At 39.7% G+C, this 19015-nt stretch overlaps 1 protein-coding gene and 2 long non-coding RNA genes across 5 annotated transcripts in view; 1 reads left to right on the plus strand and 2 right to left on the minus strand.

Moving 5' to 3' along the window:
* LOC140612850 (uncharacterized) overlaps positions 1 to 8535 on the minus strand; it is a 20232-nt gene extending 11697 nt beyond the window's left edge. Inside the window, exon 1 of the long non-coding RNA XR_012013961.1 lies at positions 8087 to 8535. This is a non-coding gene — a long non-coding RNA (uncharacterized lncRNA). The remainder of the gene's footprint in view (positions 1 to 8086) is intronic.
* The window catches only part of LOC140612854 (uncharacterized), a 42557-nt gene continuing 26514 nt past the window's right edge, over positions 2973 to 19015 (plus strand). For both annotated transcript variants that reach the window (XR_012013964.1, XR_012013962.1), the window contains exons 1-2: positions 2973 to 3078; positions 6103 to 6276. This is a non-coding gene — a long non-coding RNA (uncharacterized lncRNA). The remainder of the gene's footprint in view (positions 3079 to 6102; positions 6277 to 19015) is intronic.
* RHOBTB3 (Rho related BTB domain containing 3) overlaps positions 10550 to 19015 on the minus strand; it is a 54620-nt gene continuing 46154 nt past the window's right edge. For both annotated transcript variants that reach the window (XM_072790884.1, XM_072790875.1), the window contains one exon: positions 10550 to 13476. In XM_072790884.1, the coding sequence (XP_072646985.1) occupies positions 13423 to 13476 (54 nt within the window). In that variant the 3' untranslated portion in view covers positions 10550 to 13422. The remainder of the gene's footprint in view (positions 13477 to 19015) is intronic.

Here is a 19015-nt window from a genome sequence, read left to right on the forward strand (position 1 = left end):
TAGTAGGCTTCAGGAGCAGATACTGATAACCACACTGCCCTTCACTAGGCCTTTCATTGTGAAGAAGACCTACCTGTGTTTCCTGGTCCAAAAGAATGACTAAAGGGCCTCTGCGGGTCTCTGAGCACCAAACCACAACCACAAGAAATGATCTGATATTTTTCCAGCAGGGACTGTCTCTGTGCTCAGAGTTTCCTAGAGTAGGTTCTTAAAAACAATGACTCCATGCCACATGAAAAAGGAGGTCTGATGGTCAAACGAGTTTGACCACAATGTGAGCTACACAATGTGCTGGCTGCAAGATTTGCATTCATTTTGAGAATCTAAGCGTTTTATCTGATAAACTTTAAAAACTTACGCACTTGTATCCAATTCAATACGTAAGAAACTTGGAAGTTGATATTCCATCTTAATGACAAGTAAAATGCTGAATAAACCAAAACAGTACCAGTGTTCTTGAGATCCATAAGAGGAATGAAGTCACAGGGTAAACCACTGCTTCCCAAATTGTTAAGACAGCCAGATGCAGAGAATCACAACTGACCAGAGCAGGGAGCTCCAAGAGAATTAGTGCCAGGCTAGGGAAACCTGTAACTGTCGAATTGCTGGAGGCTCTGTGTGGACTACAGGCCACCCCCAGATGACTGGGGCCCCCACACTTTTGTGAGCTTTACTTCCTGAAGTTATAACCAGCTTCTCACTGTAAATACTGGAGAAAAGTCCCTTCATGCTTCCAGCAGGGGAAAGGGGGAAAAAAAGCGTCTGAAGAATTCCAGAACACTCTGTTTTTCTTAACAAGGTCTATTCTTAGGAGTTAACTCTAACTGGGGCCTAAGCTGCTGGGCTTTTATCAGAAACTAACTGACCTGGGGGAGGGGAAAACCCAATTTCAACCCCCTGTAGTCTTCCACAAGGGAAAAAGGAGATACCCAACTCTAGTCTGGCCATCCTATCCTACATGGCTGAAGGAGGGGGCTGACACGTGAAGCTTAGAGTCCAGAAGCATGGGCTCACTAAAACCTGAAACCTACTCCAAGGACCACAGAAGGCTTCCCTTCCCTCCACACATCATACCACCACATTACTATAGTCTTACTTATGGCAGGTACCTAGTACATCGTGAAAAAATGGTAAGGCATATTAAAAGACAAAAAGCACAATTGGAAGAGAAAGAAAGCACAGATTCAGATATAGATACGGCAGAGATGTTGGGATTATCAGACTGGGAATTTAAAACAACCATGATTAATATGCTAAGGGTTTTAGTGGACAAAGCAGACAGACAGCAGGCAAGAACAAATGGGCAATGTGAGTGGAGAGTTGGAAATGCCAAGAAATGGAATGATAGAGATCAAAAACACTGCAAGAAAATTCAGAAAAAGCATTTGACAAAATCTAGCACCAATTTATGATTAAAAACTCTCAGTAAACAGAATAGAGGGGAACTTCCTCAACTTGATAAAGAATATCCACAAAAAGCCCACAGCTAACATTATACTTAATGGTGACAAACTTGAAACTTCCCCAGCAAGATCCAGTATGAGGCAGGAATGTCCCCTCTCACAACCCCTCTTCAACATCTTCCTGGAAATTCCAGCTGATTCAATAAGACAAGAAAAGGCAATAAAAGGTATACGGATTGGGAAGAAAGATATACAACTGTCTTTGTTCATAGATGACATAATCATCTATGTAGAAAATCTAAAAAAACTTGCCAAAAAACTCCTGAAACTAGTAAGCAATTGTAGCAAAGTTGCAGAATAGAAGAGTAATATACAAAAATCAGTCACTTTCCTATATACCAGCAACAAAGGGAATTTGAAATTAAAGACACAATATTAGCACCCCCTCCAAAAGAAATACTTATGTATAAGTCTAACAAAATATGTAAAAATCTATATGAGGAAAACTACAAAAGTCTGATTAAAAACAAAATCCAAGAACTAAACAAGTGGAAGGATATTCTATGTTCATGGATAGATAAAGTCAATATTGTCAAGATGTCAGGTCTTTCCAATTTGATATATAGACTCAATACAATCCCAGTCAAAATCCCAGAGACTATTCTTGGATGTTGATAAACTCATTCTAAAGTTTATACAGAGAGGCAAAAGACTCAGAATACTGAATACAATATTGAAGAAGAATAAAGCTGGAGGATGTCAAGGACTTCACCACCTGACTTCAAAATTTAATTATAAAAACCTCTAGTAATCTGGGCAGCCCAGGTGGCTTGGCGGTTTGGCACTGCCTTCGGCCCAGGGTCTGATCCTGGAGACGGGGGATCGAGTCCCACATCGGGCTTCCTGCATGGAGCCTGCTTCTCCCTCTGCCTGTATCTCTGCCTCTCTCTCTCTCTCTCTCTCTCTCTCTCTCTGTGTGTGTGTGTCTCTCAGGAATAAATAAATGAAATCTTAAAAAAAAAAAAAACTCTAGTAATCAAGATGTTGTGGTATTAAGTGTCTATAAGAATAGACAAATAGATAAATGGAACATAACAGAGTCCAGAAATAGACCATGTATCAGTGTAAGTCTACCAATTGTAACAAATGCACCATTCTGGTGGGGGATGTGGATAATGGGGAAAGCTACGCATGTGCAGAAGCAGGGGTATATGGGAAATATCTGTATCTTCTGCTCAATTTTATTGAGTAGGTTCTAAAACTACTTTAAAAAACAAAGTTTATTAGGGGATCCCTGGGTGGCTCAGCGCTTTAGCTCCTGCCTTCGGCCCAGGGTGTGATCCTAGGGTCCCAGGATCAAGTCCCACATTGGGCTGCCTGTGAGGAGCCTGCTTCTCCCTTTGCTGGTGTTTCTGCCTCTCTCTCTCTCTCTGTCTCTCGTGAATCAATAAGTAAAATATTAAAAAATAATAAAGTTTATTAAAAACAAAAAATAAAAAAACCTTCTGCTCTTAGCCTCACCAGACCCCAAATACAAACAAACTTACAACCTCTCTCCTTTCCCTGAGATACAGGAAGAAGACAACAATGGCTGAACGGTGGGGAAACGGCTCCCTGAGAGGTATCTCCAGCCTGGAGGGATGATATGGGAGGAGGTGACTTAGGGTCATAACAGGTAGGATCAATTGTGCTCTAAATCCATTTATCCAGAAATAAAAGTTTTTATCCAGTTTTGCTGGTCTTCACTGAGCCATAGGTTTACAGTGGTTATTAGACCAGTTAGAAAACATTTTTCTAGCTACTTTTGTTTTATTTTCTTTCCTTCCTTCCTTCTTCCTCCCTTCTCTTGCTCCCCCATTAACTACATTTCTGCCTTTTCATTTCCTTCTTCCTTTTTTAAAAAATTAACTTTATTTAGGCATGTTTTGTAGCTCATGTAACTGTACCCACCCATGTACAGTTCAATGAAACCACATTCATCAAAGTTGTAAAGCTCCAGTCGGAACTGGCCTAAGACCTGAAATTGCTATTCCAAGGACAGATATATATACATATATATACATATACATGTATATATATGTATGGACAGATATATATACATATATATACATATACATGTATATATATGTATATATATCTGTGTATAATATATATATATATATATATGAATTCAAATTCTGGTTGGGCTACGTCCTAGCTGTATGCCTGTGGCTAAGGAAATCTCTTCAGTTTGGGCTCTTATGAGAATTAAAATTCACTAATTAAAATTAATTAAGATGCAAGAGGATTAACAGGGAAACTTCACTCTCTGACTGTTGGGGCTGAATGTGTCTTACAACCAGGTACCTTTTGCTCTGATCACTTCCTGCCAGGATATGTTGATTGTTTTCCAGGCTTCAGTCCGGGTTATTTACTTCAAATATTAACTACCAGGTAGCTATGTTAACCAGTCATAGCACTTGAAGAATCATGGTCAGAGTAGACCTTGGGAGAAGGTGGGACTTTCCTGGGAGAAGGGTGGGGACGCTGTTTGCTACTCGGTAGAGCATGTGGGCTTTGGAATAAGCTCTCCTTCTTTCCATTGTGCTGGCTATTAACAATGTGATCTTAGGCTATTCCTCATTGTGCTCACTTTAAAGCGGACCTACTGACAGCACCTGGCCCACTCCGTTGCTGGGATGATAAGATGATAATAACAGTTAAAACTTTTAAGAGTGCTAACTCTGTGCCAGACACTGGCTTCAGCATTTTACACATATGACCTTACTGACTCTCCCCATGAAACTAGGAAGTTGCTACATCCATCAGCTCCATTTCATCAATGCACACTGTCCAGGAGAAGCCATTTTGCGTGTCTGAGGTCACTTAGCAGGAGGTAGAGCTGGGATCTGAATCAACCTAGGCAGTCTGGCTTCATCAGTCGGCCCACCAGACTACCTTCCTATGCTCCAGTGTCTCTTCCACAGGAAAGAATGCATGCAAAATGCCTGACAAAATGCTTAGTAGACGTGCAGTAAGTGGTAATGGTGACATAATAAATGATACTTCAATTTGCCCAGGCCCCATCAGCCTATGGAATTCATTCCAGCCTATGGAATTCCAATGAATTCATTCATTCAGAGTGTAACAGAAATTTCACTCAATTATACTCCTGACTGTATGACATAGGCCCCCCCTCCCGAGTCTCCCAAAGTTATTCCTGGGTGTCTCCTGGCCTCCAGCACTTTCTACTCACCGAAGGCCCTGCCAGTAAGGTGGGGCCTCACCCTGCTTCTATTGTGTCTCCTGTGCCCCTCCCCAGGGCCAAGGCCCCTGGTCCCTAAGCAGAGATGGGACATCTGGGCCATAACAGTCAATGTGGTTGCCTCAGACCTAGTATGTCTGCTGGGCTCTCCAACAACTGTGTCCTCTCACATTCAACAGATGTTTCTTAAGCAGCTGTTATGCTTCTAAAATGGTGCTAAAAGCTGAGGACCCCTATTTGGGAAATTTTTATGTTAAAGTCCAGTCCAAGGGTTAAATCAGGCATGTGATCGTCACCTCTCTCAACCACGGGCAATGCTAGGTGGGCTTGGAAGATTAAACCAAATATCCTCTTGTATCACAAACCCTACCTGATAGGGACTCCTGTTCTGAGACATAAATATATGAAGAAAGAAACAAGCAATCAGTATGTCTGCCCTGGTACCCTATAGCAGTCTGGGTACCCCTGGTGCCTACTAATACTAAGGTCCCATACAAGATCAGCTTTTCTTAACATATCCAAAGTAATGAGGGTTAGAAAGAGAAAGTCTTCTTGGTGGCATGCAGCTTAGGAAAATATCCAGGCAATTCTTTACGATAAATCCCAATTTACTTTATCCAAAGGATCTGCTTTATATTTGGATTCTTGCTAAGGAAATGCCTTCACTTTTGCTTCCCATCTATTCAAGAACATCATTCAAACCTCACCTGGGCACTGCTACATTCTAGTCTGCCTTCCTACTACCCGTTACCAGGGGTTCCATCTGTGGCCTCTCAGGCGTTCTGGTAGGTAACTCTACATCAAAATGTCCCAGTTTGCTCTGAGACAATTCATTCCTCAGAGGAAGTCAGTATAAACTTAGAAAACCGACTCTACTCTTCTTCCAACAAAGGGGACGTAAGACCCAAGAACAATGATGTGTCCAGTTACCATGGGGACCACGGGGAGAGAATTAGAAATTTCTAGGAAAATAAAAGTGGTCTGTGTAAATTTTATGAAAGCTGAAACTGAGGAAACTGTAGTTATTTTTCTCCAGCTTTAAACATATTAAAGCAAAGGCCAAAAAGCAAGACTTCCAACCAGGAGGAAGGGCAAAGCATTCAGAGGAGTGAAGCAAGCCTGTGTAAAGGGAACAGGGGCTATTAGGAACTCCCTGACACCTGTGGGAAGCATTCCTGGGACCCACAAAACTGGTTTAACCATGCTTTGACCTTCTAGGACCTTCAGTTTAAAAAAAGATTATTTATGATTATGCTCCAGTGTTGCTTCCAATTCTTACAGCAGCTTGATTTTTTTTTTTTTTTTTTTTTTTTTTTTTTTAATCAGAGAATTAGGTAACAAAGAGGTAGACAATTTTCAGGAAAAAAAAATGTATACTGGGGGAACAGTAGCAAAATCTGTCATTGTAAACAAAAAAGATTTAGGGACTCACATTTCCTCTTTAAACCTTTCAAGAGCACATACATAGGACTGGGCCTAAGGCCTTCTGGAAGTTGTTTTACTTTCATTCACGGAGAATTCGGAGCCCTGCATCACCTGCTTGGCAAGAGGGTCAAAGACGCAGCACACAGCATAAGCCCAGAGAAACCTTGAGTTTGAGAAGAGACTGAAGGTCAACGGTAATGTGAGGTGAGTCCGGTAGGAGGCTTAATGTGTGACCTTGAGCGTCTGACTCTCCCCCACTCACCACCCTCACCCCCACCAATAAAGAGGAATCATGCTGGGAAGCTGGGTTTTGCCTGGCTGCAGCACAGGCCGAGGTCTCGAGGGAAACTGTTGGCTTTCGCTTAAACTCTTTAAGAAGCAGAATCAGAAAAATGAGAGCAGCGTAACAGAGCTAGAAAAACTATCAAGGACCCAGAGGTGGGCCTTGGGTCTAGAGGTCAAAGTTCAAACTGATAGAGGACGGGGAGGGAGGAGGCCCTGGAGTAGGGCAGGTGCATGCTTCAGACCCAAGAGACATGGAAGTGTTGTCTATGCGGTTTCTGTGGACCAGTGGCATGGGCCTCACCTGGGAACTTGTTTCAGATGCTAATTCCCGGGCACTAGCCAAGACCCGCAAATTCAGAACTTCTGGGCTGGGGCCCAGCATTCTGCTTCTTAAAAAGCCCTTCAGGTAATTCTGATGACGACTATAGTTTGAGAAGAGCTGGCTTAATAAATTACAGAGTTAAAGGTACTGAGACCCTACTTGCCCCCTTAAATGGTACTGAGGACAAAGGACGTCATTCACGTCGCCTCTGTGTGAAGGAAAAGGGTGTATTAGTTTCCTGTTGCTGCTGTAACAAATGATCACAACCGAGAGGCCTAGAGCAACACAAATCTGTTTTCTTATAGATCTGGAAGTCAGAAGTCGAAAATCGGTCTGCAGGGGCTAATGCTGTCAGCAGGGTTCCCTCTGAAGGCTCAGGGGAGAATCTGTTCCCTTGCCTTTTTCAGCTTCTGGGGACTCCCTTTCTTCCTTGGCTCATGAACCCCTGTCTCATTTTCAAACCCCTCCTCCCCACATTGCCTCCTGTACTCTTACTGCACTTCTTCCTTCTCCTAAGGGCACTTGGGGTTACGAGAGACCCATTTAGAACAATCTCAAAATCCTTAACTTAATCAAACCTGCAAAAATCCCTTTTGCCCTGAAAAGTAACATTCACAGGTTCTGGGGATTAGAATGTGGATATTTTTAAGGGGGGGGAGGGGCTATTGTTCTGTCTACCACAGGAGGAAAATGAAAATATGCATTTTCAGTGCTCATATTCATGTTAGTAAACACTGTAATGATGCCTAAGAAACAGATGCAAGTGATTACTATGGGGAATGTGGGAAACGGGGTGAAGGAAAACACATGAGAGCCAGGACTCCTTTCCCAAAGTATACTTTTTGTATTGTTTTGAGCTTTCAGCCTCACAAACATATTACCTATTAGAAAATGGTAACACTACAAAATAAAAAGAATGAGAAACCTTTTTAATATCTTTTGGCTGTCGAATTGCTCTGCTTGAACACAGCAGAGACTAAACCTCTGGCAACTTTGTGGAGTCAGAGAAGGTTTAAGTATTAAGAGAAAAACATTCCAGTAATGATGTAGCTGCTAGAGGAAGAAGGAATAAATTAAAGGACACTCATTCCTGTTAACAAAACAAGACGGGCACTAAGTCATACATGAGGAGCTGAGCTCAGCCTTCAAGAGTATTAAGCTCTGACAGTCCAGCAGGACAACTAAGAATTTGAGAACTAGCTTCGAGTGCCAAGGAAGTCGCTCAGGGCAGTTACAGGCTCATTTGCATGCAAACACTGTGTGTAACGCTGGGAGCTGCTTCCCCTTCCTTATTCACAGCAGAAACTTCTGTCCCCCCAGCTCATCTTTCTGCTGACCTTCCATGGCGACTCCCAGGCAGGTCACTTTGTACATGATCTGCACCCCCCTCAATGGTGCAGAACTTACCGCTCTTCCATTCTGTTCATTGAGTCCCCAGAGAACCAGCCATCATGGTCACTCCATGTCCCACGTGCCAGCTGACTCAGGCCACTCCTGACACAGGGCAAACAAAGCTTCAAGAGTGAGCACACTACTTCCTGGAATTAACAAGTTTTTGATTATTGGTCCAATGGAAGCAACCTGGCCTTTTCAGGGCCATTTATTACACAGGGTCTATGTCAGTCTCATACTTGTCGGAGGGTTACGGAGGGGTCATGAAGATAAATCAAGACACTGTCCCCCTGCCCTCAAGTTACAGCTGACTATTCACCACCCTCCATAAATACCTAAAATGCATTCAGTGCCATAAAAGGTATGAATAAGGAGCTAAGGAAAAACACCTGTAGAAGCAATTCATTCTTATTCACACACAGAAGCAATTCTTAACCTCGTAGAGAGCAAAAGAGATAGGATGTTTAAGTGGGGTTTTACAGGATATGCATGAGTTTGCAAATACCCAGGGAATGGCAACCCAACCCAAGCCATGGAAGAGTCCGTCTTCCACATGTCAAGGTTTTTTTTTTTTTTTTTTTTAAAGATTTATTTATTTATGATAGACAGAGAGAGAGAGAGAGAGAGAGAGGCAGAGACACAGGAGGAGGGAGAAGCAGGCTCCATGCCGGGAGCCTGACGCGGGACTCGATCTCGGGACTCCAGGATCACGCCCTGGGCCAAAGGCAGGCGCTAAACTGCTGAGCCACCCAGGGATCCCCATGTCAAGGCTTTTAAAACAGTCGAGGCTAGTTATGAAAGCCTGCGATGACAGTGAGGGCTGTGGAGGTTCTTCTACAGGCATGGGGTTCCTCTAGAAGAGCGTATTGCCAGGGCAGATTTGTGTTTGCAACATAATTCCAGGGGAACAGTGGAGGCATTTATGAGTTTAGCAGACTTTACTAGCAATTTGCTAACCTGGGGAGAGATTATAGTGCACAAACCATTTTCATGTTATGATCATCTTGTCTTTCTTCCTCTCCTATCTGGCCTCCTCAGGCCTGGCAAGTCCCACATTCTTCTTCTTCTTCTTCTTTTTTTTTTTTTTTTACTAAGATATAGCTGACATGTAACATTGTATTAGTCTCAGGTGTACAAATAACCATTCACTATCTGTATATACTGCAAAATGATCACCACAGTTAGTCTGTTGTGTTCAGATTCCACATATAAGTGAGATCACATGGTATTTGTTCTTCTCTGACTTATTTCTCTTAACGTAACCCCCCTCAAGGTTCATCCACGTTGTCACAAATGGAAAGATTTCATACTTTTTTAATATGTGAATAAATTCCATTGTACGTATACACCACACTTTCCTTATCCCTTCATCCCTGATGGACACTTAGGTTGTGTCCATGTCTTGGCTATTGTAAATAATGCTGCAATGAACATGGACGTGCAGAGATCGCCTCAAGTTAGTATTTTCATTTTTTTTTTCAGATAAATACCCAAATGTAGAATTGCTAGATCATATGGTAGTTCTATTTTTAATTTTTTGAGGAACCTCTACACTGTTCTCCATAGTGGCTGCACCAATCTACATATCCACGAGCACTGTATGACAGTTCCCTTTTCCCCACATCCTACCCAACATGTTATCTCATCTTTTTTGATAATAGCCACTTTAACAGGTGTGAGGGGATACTTCCTTGTGGTTTTGATTTGGATTTCTCCACTGAACCATCTTTTCAGGTGCCTGTTGACCACCTCTGTCTTCTTCTTTTTAAAAAATTTTTTTCTTTTAAATTTCTTTATTCATGAGAGATACAGAGAGAGGCAGGGACATAGGTAGAGGGAGAGAAACAGGCTCCCTGAGGGGACCCTGATGTGGAACTCATCCCAAGACCCAGGATCAAGGCAGAGGCTCAAGCTCAACCACTGAGCCACCCAGGTGCCCTTCTCTATGTCTTCTTTAGGAAAAAAATCTCTGTTAAGATTCTCTGCCCATGTTTCAATCACATTGTTTTATTTTGCTTTGTTACTTTTGAGATGTATGAATTCTTTATACTTTTTAGATATTAATTCTTATAAGATAAATGTTTGCAAGTATTTTCTTCCCTTTAGTAGCATGCCTTTTCATTGGGTTGGGAAATTCCAACTTCTTAACCCTTAATTATGCAGAGTGGCTTCTCTACTTCTCAAAAGTCTTGGCCCCAACCAATACTCAAGCCCATAGGGCTCACTTCCATGCTAAATAATTATCAATGCATTTTTCTGCATAAAGGCAATTATTTTGTTAAGAGAAATTCTGGTACAAGCTGCTATAGGCAATATAAATTTCTTTATCTTCTCACAGGCATCTACAACATCAGCAATATTCTATGGAGATTATCCAAGAAACATAATTATGCTTGAGAAACAGACAGTATTCCCAAATTTATTCCATCCAGCATTTCAACATCTGAGATTAAAGAACTGTAGGACACCATGTTAAACTTGTTTTAAAAAAAGGTTTATTTGTTACAAAATGTTAAATACTAAAACTAAAAACATATAAATTCAGGTCAGGCTATATTAAAATACACACATACCCTTCTTAGCAAAATTATTAAAGATTGAATTAAACAGAAGCATTAAATAAAATAAAGTACTCGAGGAAATTTTTTTTCCTAAGTAAGTACATCAGTGTAGTGTAGTTTTTAAAATTACAATTGAAAAGTTTAGCTGTCTTGGAAGTTAAATTTATCCAATTGTTCGGTTTTCTGCCACTGTCCAATAGGAGGCCACCATGCTGGCCTGGACGGGTGAATTTCAGTTATGTTACTGAAACTTCTATTTTATAAACCTACTCTTTTATAATAGGAACAGAGAGTAGTCAGAAGTATACAAAGGGTTATTTAAGGTGAAAACCTGGCCCAGAAAGAAGAGGCCTTAGTTCTATCACTCAGTATCTTCTCTAATTAAAATGATTGGTGAATATATTGAAGCAGAGATGAACACAAAGCGTACATTCATCTAGAAATACTCTTTCAATTAAAAACAAAACAAACTCAAAAGGAGCACTCATTTCTCCAAGATAGTTTATAAGTACTCTTAAATTTCTTGTTATTTTAAATTGAGTTAATTCAAAGGTACTGAAGAGTCTAGATTTAAAAACTAATTTGATTACTGTTCTGACTAGCTCTGAGGAGCCACGACATCAATGTGTTTGAGTCTCTCACACAGGTGGTAAAGAACTTTCATAATAAAATCGACAATCTCAACCAATACCTACAGAGCACCAGCTTCCAAACTCAACTTCCATCCAGGTCAAACAACTTAAAAAGTATCTATGGTCTATGTAAATGTTAAATAGTATTACCAAGAAAATACTTTATTTTGCTTTAAAACTTAATATTCTTTTCCATTTCCTACCTCAAAGGTTATTGATTTAGAATTTTAAGTGCTGTCATTCACATAGGGCAAAGACTATGCTTATGAAATAAGGTCATAAGGCTATCACTGTGGTTTAAAAGACTGTAAATGTGATGAATTTCTAGAAATCTACTATCGCATTTATTGTTTACAATGCTTATCCTTATCAAATGGGATTTGCCAAGAGTTGATTAACTCAAGTGATTAAAATACAAAAACATAAAATGCATTCCAGTAATCTTCACCAATACGATCTAATTAAAATCAGGTTTCTTGGAAGATATATATAGGGCATTTTTACTGTTCTACTCTGACAGTGTTGATAGCCATCCAAGGACTAACTGTATCGTATTATATCTAATACTATGGTATAAAACTGTTTCATCAAATGTTTGAATAGTTGGAAACACTCGGTGTCCTTAAAAGTCATTAGAAATGTAAAAAAAAATACATCCCAATACTGAATTACAGATGAAAATGATGTTAATAACTAGTAATCTGGTTTTCCATCTCTCAGCTTGTGAGCTTCCAATGTAATTATTTCTGTTGATTGTGTAATACAAGGGAAACTATACTTCTATCCTAGTACCATTTTCTATGTACTGAGTCTTTGATTTATGACTTTTTAACTTACTGACTTATCTTGAAGGACAAGGTTCATGCTGCTCCTCATTAAATAATCTTGCAGTCCTCAGAAAGAATTCAAACAATTTGAGCTGCTGACCTCCTTAAGCTTAGAAGTACACAAAACCAAAAACTCTTAAGCCACTGATTGCAAGTTCTCTAGAAAGCATCTCTTCCTACGAGGACCTTTATAACTGTTTTAAATTCACACTGATCAGTTGCTTTTATCAACATCCCAGTCTGAGAAGGAGGAAGAATGCATTTGTTCAACTGTGACAGATCCAGAACCGTGAGTGTTTGAAAGCTGAGAAAACACAAAGCATGTCTCTCTGGCCCGCCGAGGTGGAGCAGAGGCCCTGGATGGTACAGACTTCCCCAAGGATGGGAAATCCTATATGAGCTCTTCCCTCCATGTCGGTGCCTCTTTTTTTGGTTTCAGAGAGAATGATGTTTGAGCAAGAAAATACAGTACATATCCTGCTAGGAGATACACATAATTTGGGGGGCCCAGTACAAAGCAAAAATGCAAGGCCTTTCTTTAAACATTATCAAGAATTTCAAAATGGCAACAGCAGAGCATCGAACCAAGCATGGGGCCCCAGTGTCACTAGAGGTTACATGGCCGTAAAGCCAGCCCTGTTTAGGTTCCCTGCCCATGGAAGAGACAGGTGGCTCAGCTAGGTTGTCCACATAAAAAACAAATTCTTTTCATGATGGTTCAAATACTGTCACTCATTTGAAACCACGTGGCATTTCACTTTCAAAATCCCATGCAAATTTCTATTCCTAAAATATCAGATTGATCAGCTTTACTCTGGATTCTTCATTATTGAAATAGTCATACTGGGTCTTTAAAATGCCCCTTATTTTAATAGAGCAATTAATCAGACATGATGAAAAATTTAAATTAATCCTACATGATTTTTTTTAATTTAAATATTTCTTAACTGGGAGGGGTATCAATATCACTAAAGCAACAGGGCATCTTAAAAGGAAATACTAGCTGTAGGACAGCTTTATATACTAGGATGGTGAAGCCATAGTTTTAGCCTATGGTATATTTTGTTCCCTTTTAAGACCACAAGAGTAATTTTTTTCAGAGAACTAACAAACACATTAAGCTGTATGCTAATTCTTTTAACGCCCACATTGCCTTCAGTCACATAATCTTGATGGAACACAGAGGTATCCCATTCTTCTCCTTCTTCATAATAATAATAATAATAATAATAATAATAATAATAAGCAAATGTATATAAAAGCTCTGGGTTACATTACTAAGCAACGACATTTCCGAGAGTGAATATACTTCCTGTATTCCGCAAGCTGCTTCAAGTACATATTCGATGGCCATCTGTGCTTTTCAACAAAGCTGCGTTCTTCCACTAAAATTTTTAGAAAAAGAATGTTAATTGCATATATTTTTATTTTGGATCAAGTTTAGATATTAACTATTGATTTCCTATTTAACGGATGAGCTCCGAGCTTGGCTACATATCCCCTACCTTTCCAAACTCAAGGTTTCCACAATTGTTTAACACAGCTTTGGTGAAATCAGTCATCAGGATTTATATTATTATGTGATTTGCAACAATATACATCTGATCCACTGCTTCATCAAGTAGTATTTATAGTCTTTTGTTTTTCCAAGAGAGATGTATTTTTCTTGGAGATGGCAACAGACTTGTTTTTCATTGTTTTCTTGGTAGCTGCCTCACCCTTCCAAACTTTTCGAGGCCCTCTCGATTCTGTTCTCTCCCCAGCCAGTCACCAAACAAGCTCTGCACCCTCACCGGAGCCCTGCACTGCCCTGCTTTCTAGGCCTGCTTCGTGCTTCCAGCTCTTGGACTCCAGGCCCTTGACTCAGTTTATTTTCCATTTTTGGTGAAGTATAACCTTTATTAGTTCCCTGAAAAAGGGGTTACATATGAAATATTTTTGAGACCTTGCTTGTGGTGAAACATCTTTATCCTCTTCACACACAATTGGTAATTTGGTTTGGTACAGAATTCTAGGTGGACAACTTCCCTCAGAATGTTGACAACAGAATTCCACTGCATTCTAGTTTCTAAGGTCATTAAGTACTCGACTACCGTTCAGATTTATAGCTCTTGGCAAGTCATCTGTGTTCTTTTAAAACTTTTATGTTTTTCTATTTATAGCTGGTGTTCTTCCATGTTCTAGTGATGGGCTTTGTTCACTCATAAAGCTGAGCTTTTAGCAGATCCTTTCAATAGGAAGACTTGGGTCCTTCAGGACTATGATAATTTCTTGTATTATTTCTTTGATAATTTCCTCTCCACTATTTCATTCTGTATTAACTTCTTTTAATCAGATACTTCATCTCTTGGATTGAGCTCAAAGTTTTAAAAAAAGTTTCTCTCCTCTCTTTTTGTCCTACTTTTTGGGAGATGTCCTCATCTTTATCTTTCTTTTTTTTTTTTTTTTTTTTTTTTTTTTTTATGATAGGCACACAGTGAGAGAGAGAGAGGCAGAGACACAGGCAGAGGGAGAAGCAGGCTCCATGCACCGGGAGCCCGATGTGGGATTCGATCCCGGGTCTCCAGGATCGCGCTCTGGGCCAAAGGCAGGCGCCAAACCGCTGCGCCACCCAGGGATCCCCTCATCTTTATCTTTCAACTCACATGTAGTTGTTTCAACTCTTATTTATTTAGATGCTTTTTTGTTTAGTTTTGTTTTCGGTATCATGTTTGTAATTTCCAAGAACAATTTCTTGTTTTTGTATTGTTAAACGATGATAAAGCATATATAACATAAAATTTACTATTTCAATGACTTTTACGTATATATGCAGTATTGTTATGTACATTCACATTGTTATGCAATCAATCTCCAGAGCTCTTTTCATCTTGCAAAACTAAAACTCTATACCCATTAAACAACACCCCATTTCCCCTTCTCCCCAGGCCTGGCAACCACCATTCTACTTTCTGTCTCTCTGAATATTGTTTCTTTATAAATAACATTCTATCCTGCTTTGTAGATTTGTGTCTCTTATTCTCTGAGGACATTAATTTTAGGATTTTTAAAGGCTGTTTTTCTATTCTTTGTTCCTCTAAATTCTTTCTCTTTTGTTTTTATTAATTTTCTTTTGGTTTTGGTATCTTTCATGTTAGATATTTCCTAAAATACCTAAAGATCCTCAGTTATATTCTTACATTTAAGAGTGAGCTGATTGGATAGACAGATGCCTGTTTGGATATCTTGTGGTCATGGGTAGAACTTACTCATTGGTAGAATAACAGAGCAGATACTTTTGGGTTCACTGACGGAAGTTACAAATGATTGCATCTATATATTTTTTCTCCAAGGCCAAACAAAGACACTTCAATTTTACCCAGTGCCAGCATTCTAGAACCTGGACACAGGAAGGAGGCTGGTGGCTTGATATACAATGTGTACTTTCACATGAGCCCTAGGTTCTCAATTCAGCTCCTTAACCCAATCTCAGCTATACCTGGAATTTGTGATTCTATAACTTTTTTGGTTTAATATCTCCAAGAATAAACCTCCCGTCTCCTAGGAAGATGAAAGAGAAGGAGCTGCCTGCCTGGGTGGGATGGAGTGCAGTAAAGCTTTTTCATAACTTTTTTAAAAAAGGTTTTAGGGTGCCTGGGTGGCTCAGTGGTTTTAGTGTCTGGCTCCGGCTTGGGATCTGATCCTGGATTCCAGGATCGAGTCCCGCATCGGGTTCCCTTCATGGAGCCTGCTTCTCCTTCTGCCTATGTCTCTCTCTCTCTCTCTCTCTCTCTCCATGTCTCTCATAAATTAAAAAAAAAATCAATAAAAAGGTCTTACTTATTTATATCTTTTAAAGAGGTAGCACACATGTGAGCTGGGCAAAGGGGGGAGGAAGAGAGAGAGAATCTCAAGCAGACCCCATGCTAAGAGAGCCCCACAACCCTAAGACCATGACACAAGCCAAAACCTAGAGTCAGACACTCAGCTGACTGAGCCACCCAGGTGCCCCCTTCTTCATAACCTTCAACTAATTCTACAGCTGTCGGCCCCAAGCCTCATTCTGCTTTCTGGAATACCTGGTCTCTCAGATTTCTAAGGCTTTTTGGTATTCTGCTGGGTGAATCAGCTTGCTTCTCATCAGTATTCCCTTCTGTGAGTACTTAAGTTTCCTTCTACTGAATCAGTTCCCACTTCTCCACCTACTTTGTGACCTCATATACTATGATTCAGATTAATGAGGTCATGATCCAGGCTACAAAAAGAAACCTGGACAAAAAGAAACTTCCTAGCAGCTCAGGGAAGTTAGATGTAGGTTTCACTAGTAAGAAAAGGTGACATAAGACTACTCCCTTGGTTGAGATTTAGAAAGAGAGAGAGAAAAATTACCACAGATAAGCTCTGGCAGCCAGCAAAAACCAAATCAGAACAAAAAAAATTCCATATTATATAATATGTTACATAATTTTGAGCTAAATTAAACTGTGAGAATAATGAATCCGTAAATGCTAAGGGTAACTTATATTCCTATGCATTGCTCTTTGTTTTTAAGAGTCCAACACATAAAATACATCCAATATTTAATGAACTATTTAACTGAGTTCTGATGTATCAATACCAGCATTAACATGACATCTTGTCTAGTCTCACTTTTCAATTGCTAACCACCTCTAAAGAAGAATTCTCAAGCAGGAGAAAACAGTTCACAGAATTCCAATAAAAACGTGATGATTTTTGAAACTGGAAATGGGATAGTATTTAAGGGAGCTATAAATTGTACCAAGAACCCTTCTAACTTCAAGTGACCATGTGAAGCAGTTCAAATGTAAGACAACACAGAGGGGCAACTAGAACATTCTGGAGGAGACATGCTCCTTTAAATGCATAGCTAAGTTCCAGTTTGCTGCCATGTGGGAAGATGGGTCCAAGGTAATCAGATCTTCCAACTTTTCAAAAGAAGCCAGAAATTTGGATTTTTAAGATGTGACATGTTAATCTCTTTAAATGGTGACACTAAAAAAAGTAATATCATGTGGTCCAAATAAAACCCGTTGGCAGACTATAATCAGCTACTTTTGATCCACAGATTCCCAGTGTGCCACCTCTAAATTAGACTAATTCTCCCTTAACCACCAGGGGCTTTTTTCTCTGCCCCACAAGGACACATCACAGCAGGTCCTGAATATAAACAGGTACCACTGAATCAGAGCATTCATGATGCCTTTTTTAATTCCCATCAAAGGAACATAAGACAATCAAGGACACAGCCTCTTTTTCTTACCCTACCTTCCCGGATCACACCCTGGAGTGTGTGGTCCACACTATGCCAGGTGGTTATACCACCCTTTATAGTCAATTGTATAAATAATAAAATAAAACAAAAATTTATAACTCAAAGGATTTATAGGCTGTAAGAGTGTGGCATTCACCTACACAAGACAGTAAATGGAAAATAATCTTACTCTTCTCTTATGAATGAAGGGGACCTAAGGCAGCAAAACAAAGGTGGTTCTAAAAATCACAATGTTCACTCCTTTCATTGTGAATTGATTTCTTAAAGAATGCCCCTACTAGCAGCAATGTTTTCTCTCTAGGAATAGAACTTGTTTCTTTCTTACACAAAGTAGATGGTTAGTAAATATCTATATTCTGCTTTACTATGTTGCTCTATTGCACTAATAGTTACATTTTATATAAGAAGCCTCCCAATAGGCATATGATGTTTGTCAACTAACTGAATATATCTGCCAAAAATAGACTGTTTCCTGATTTCCTTAACTGTGCAAGAAGTTGAAAAAAGCCAGAGATTTTCAAACGTTTTAGCAGCAGGTTATCTTTTATAAGTAAAATTTTATGCAGAATTCTAAGATATAAAAGTTAAAAGTGGAACTACCTTAGTTGAAGGGCCAGGGAGTCCAAGAATTACAAATTTCAAGTTCTCTGTTTCCTTCTCCCCTCTTCCCTCAGTCACTCCCCACTTGCTGCCCCGACCTCAAAGAGCCTGCAGGTATCTCCGAGGATACTTCCCTGTTTATAGAGTTTGAAACTACTTAACTGGGGATCCCTGGGTGGCTCAGCAGTTTGGCACCTGCCTTCAGCCCAGGGCCTGATCCTGGAGACCAGGGATTGAGTCCCACATCAGGCTTCCTGCATGGAGCCTGCTTCTCCCTCTGCCTGTGTCTCTGCCTCTCTCTCTCCTTGTGTCTCTCATGAATAAATGAATAAAATCTTAAAAAAAAAAAAAACTATTTAACTAGGCTATCTTTTTTGCCTTTTAACTTGATTATTTCTTGAGCCTATTCTAAGTAACATGAGCAAATCATCATGTCCAAAACTGACTGTCTCCTCTGATGACTATTCTGTTCTCATTTTCTTTTATCTCATGTAGCACAGTAAGATGAAGCTTGATTGGTTTTAATCTTTACAATTTACCTAAAAGATCACATGATGTATACTCTCTGGTCAGTAAGTTTTGCAACATTCTTTGATCAATATAAAAACTGTTGTTTCCAAATAATATGATGGATCCCTATACAGATATACTTAAATAAACATAGATAGCAGAACAATAGAACTACATATTATAAATAATAAATGATAGTTACAACTCCTTCATAAGAAAAAAGTTTTAAATCTGTACTGTTTAAATTTTGCTTCTGACTCTCGTGGTTAAAGCCAAGATATCACTTATCACAATGAAGTGCCACCTGAGGCCACCTTATCTGTCTACTTCAGGAAAAAGGTACACTTAAAAATGGATGTGAGCTATGAAACAATCATTAGGAAGCTTCTTGTGTAACACAAGTCAAACTACTTTTATAACCAGATGACTGTAAGTTAACATATCCTCAATTACCACACTGTGTACTTAAGAGGAATGTATTACACTGACTTTTTTCTTTGACCTTTTTTTTAAAACAATTACTATTCCTACAAGCTATGTCT

This window comes from Canis lupus, chromosome 2, assembly GCF_048164855.1.
Source record: "Canis lupus baileyi chromosome 2, mCanLup2.hap1, whole genome shotgun sequence".
Classification (NCBI taxonomy): Eukaryota; Metazoa; Chordata; class Mammalia; order Carnivora; family Canidae; genus Canis; species Canis lupus.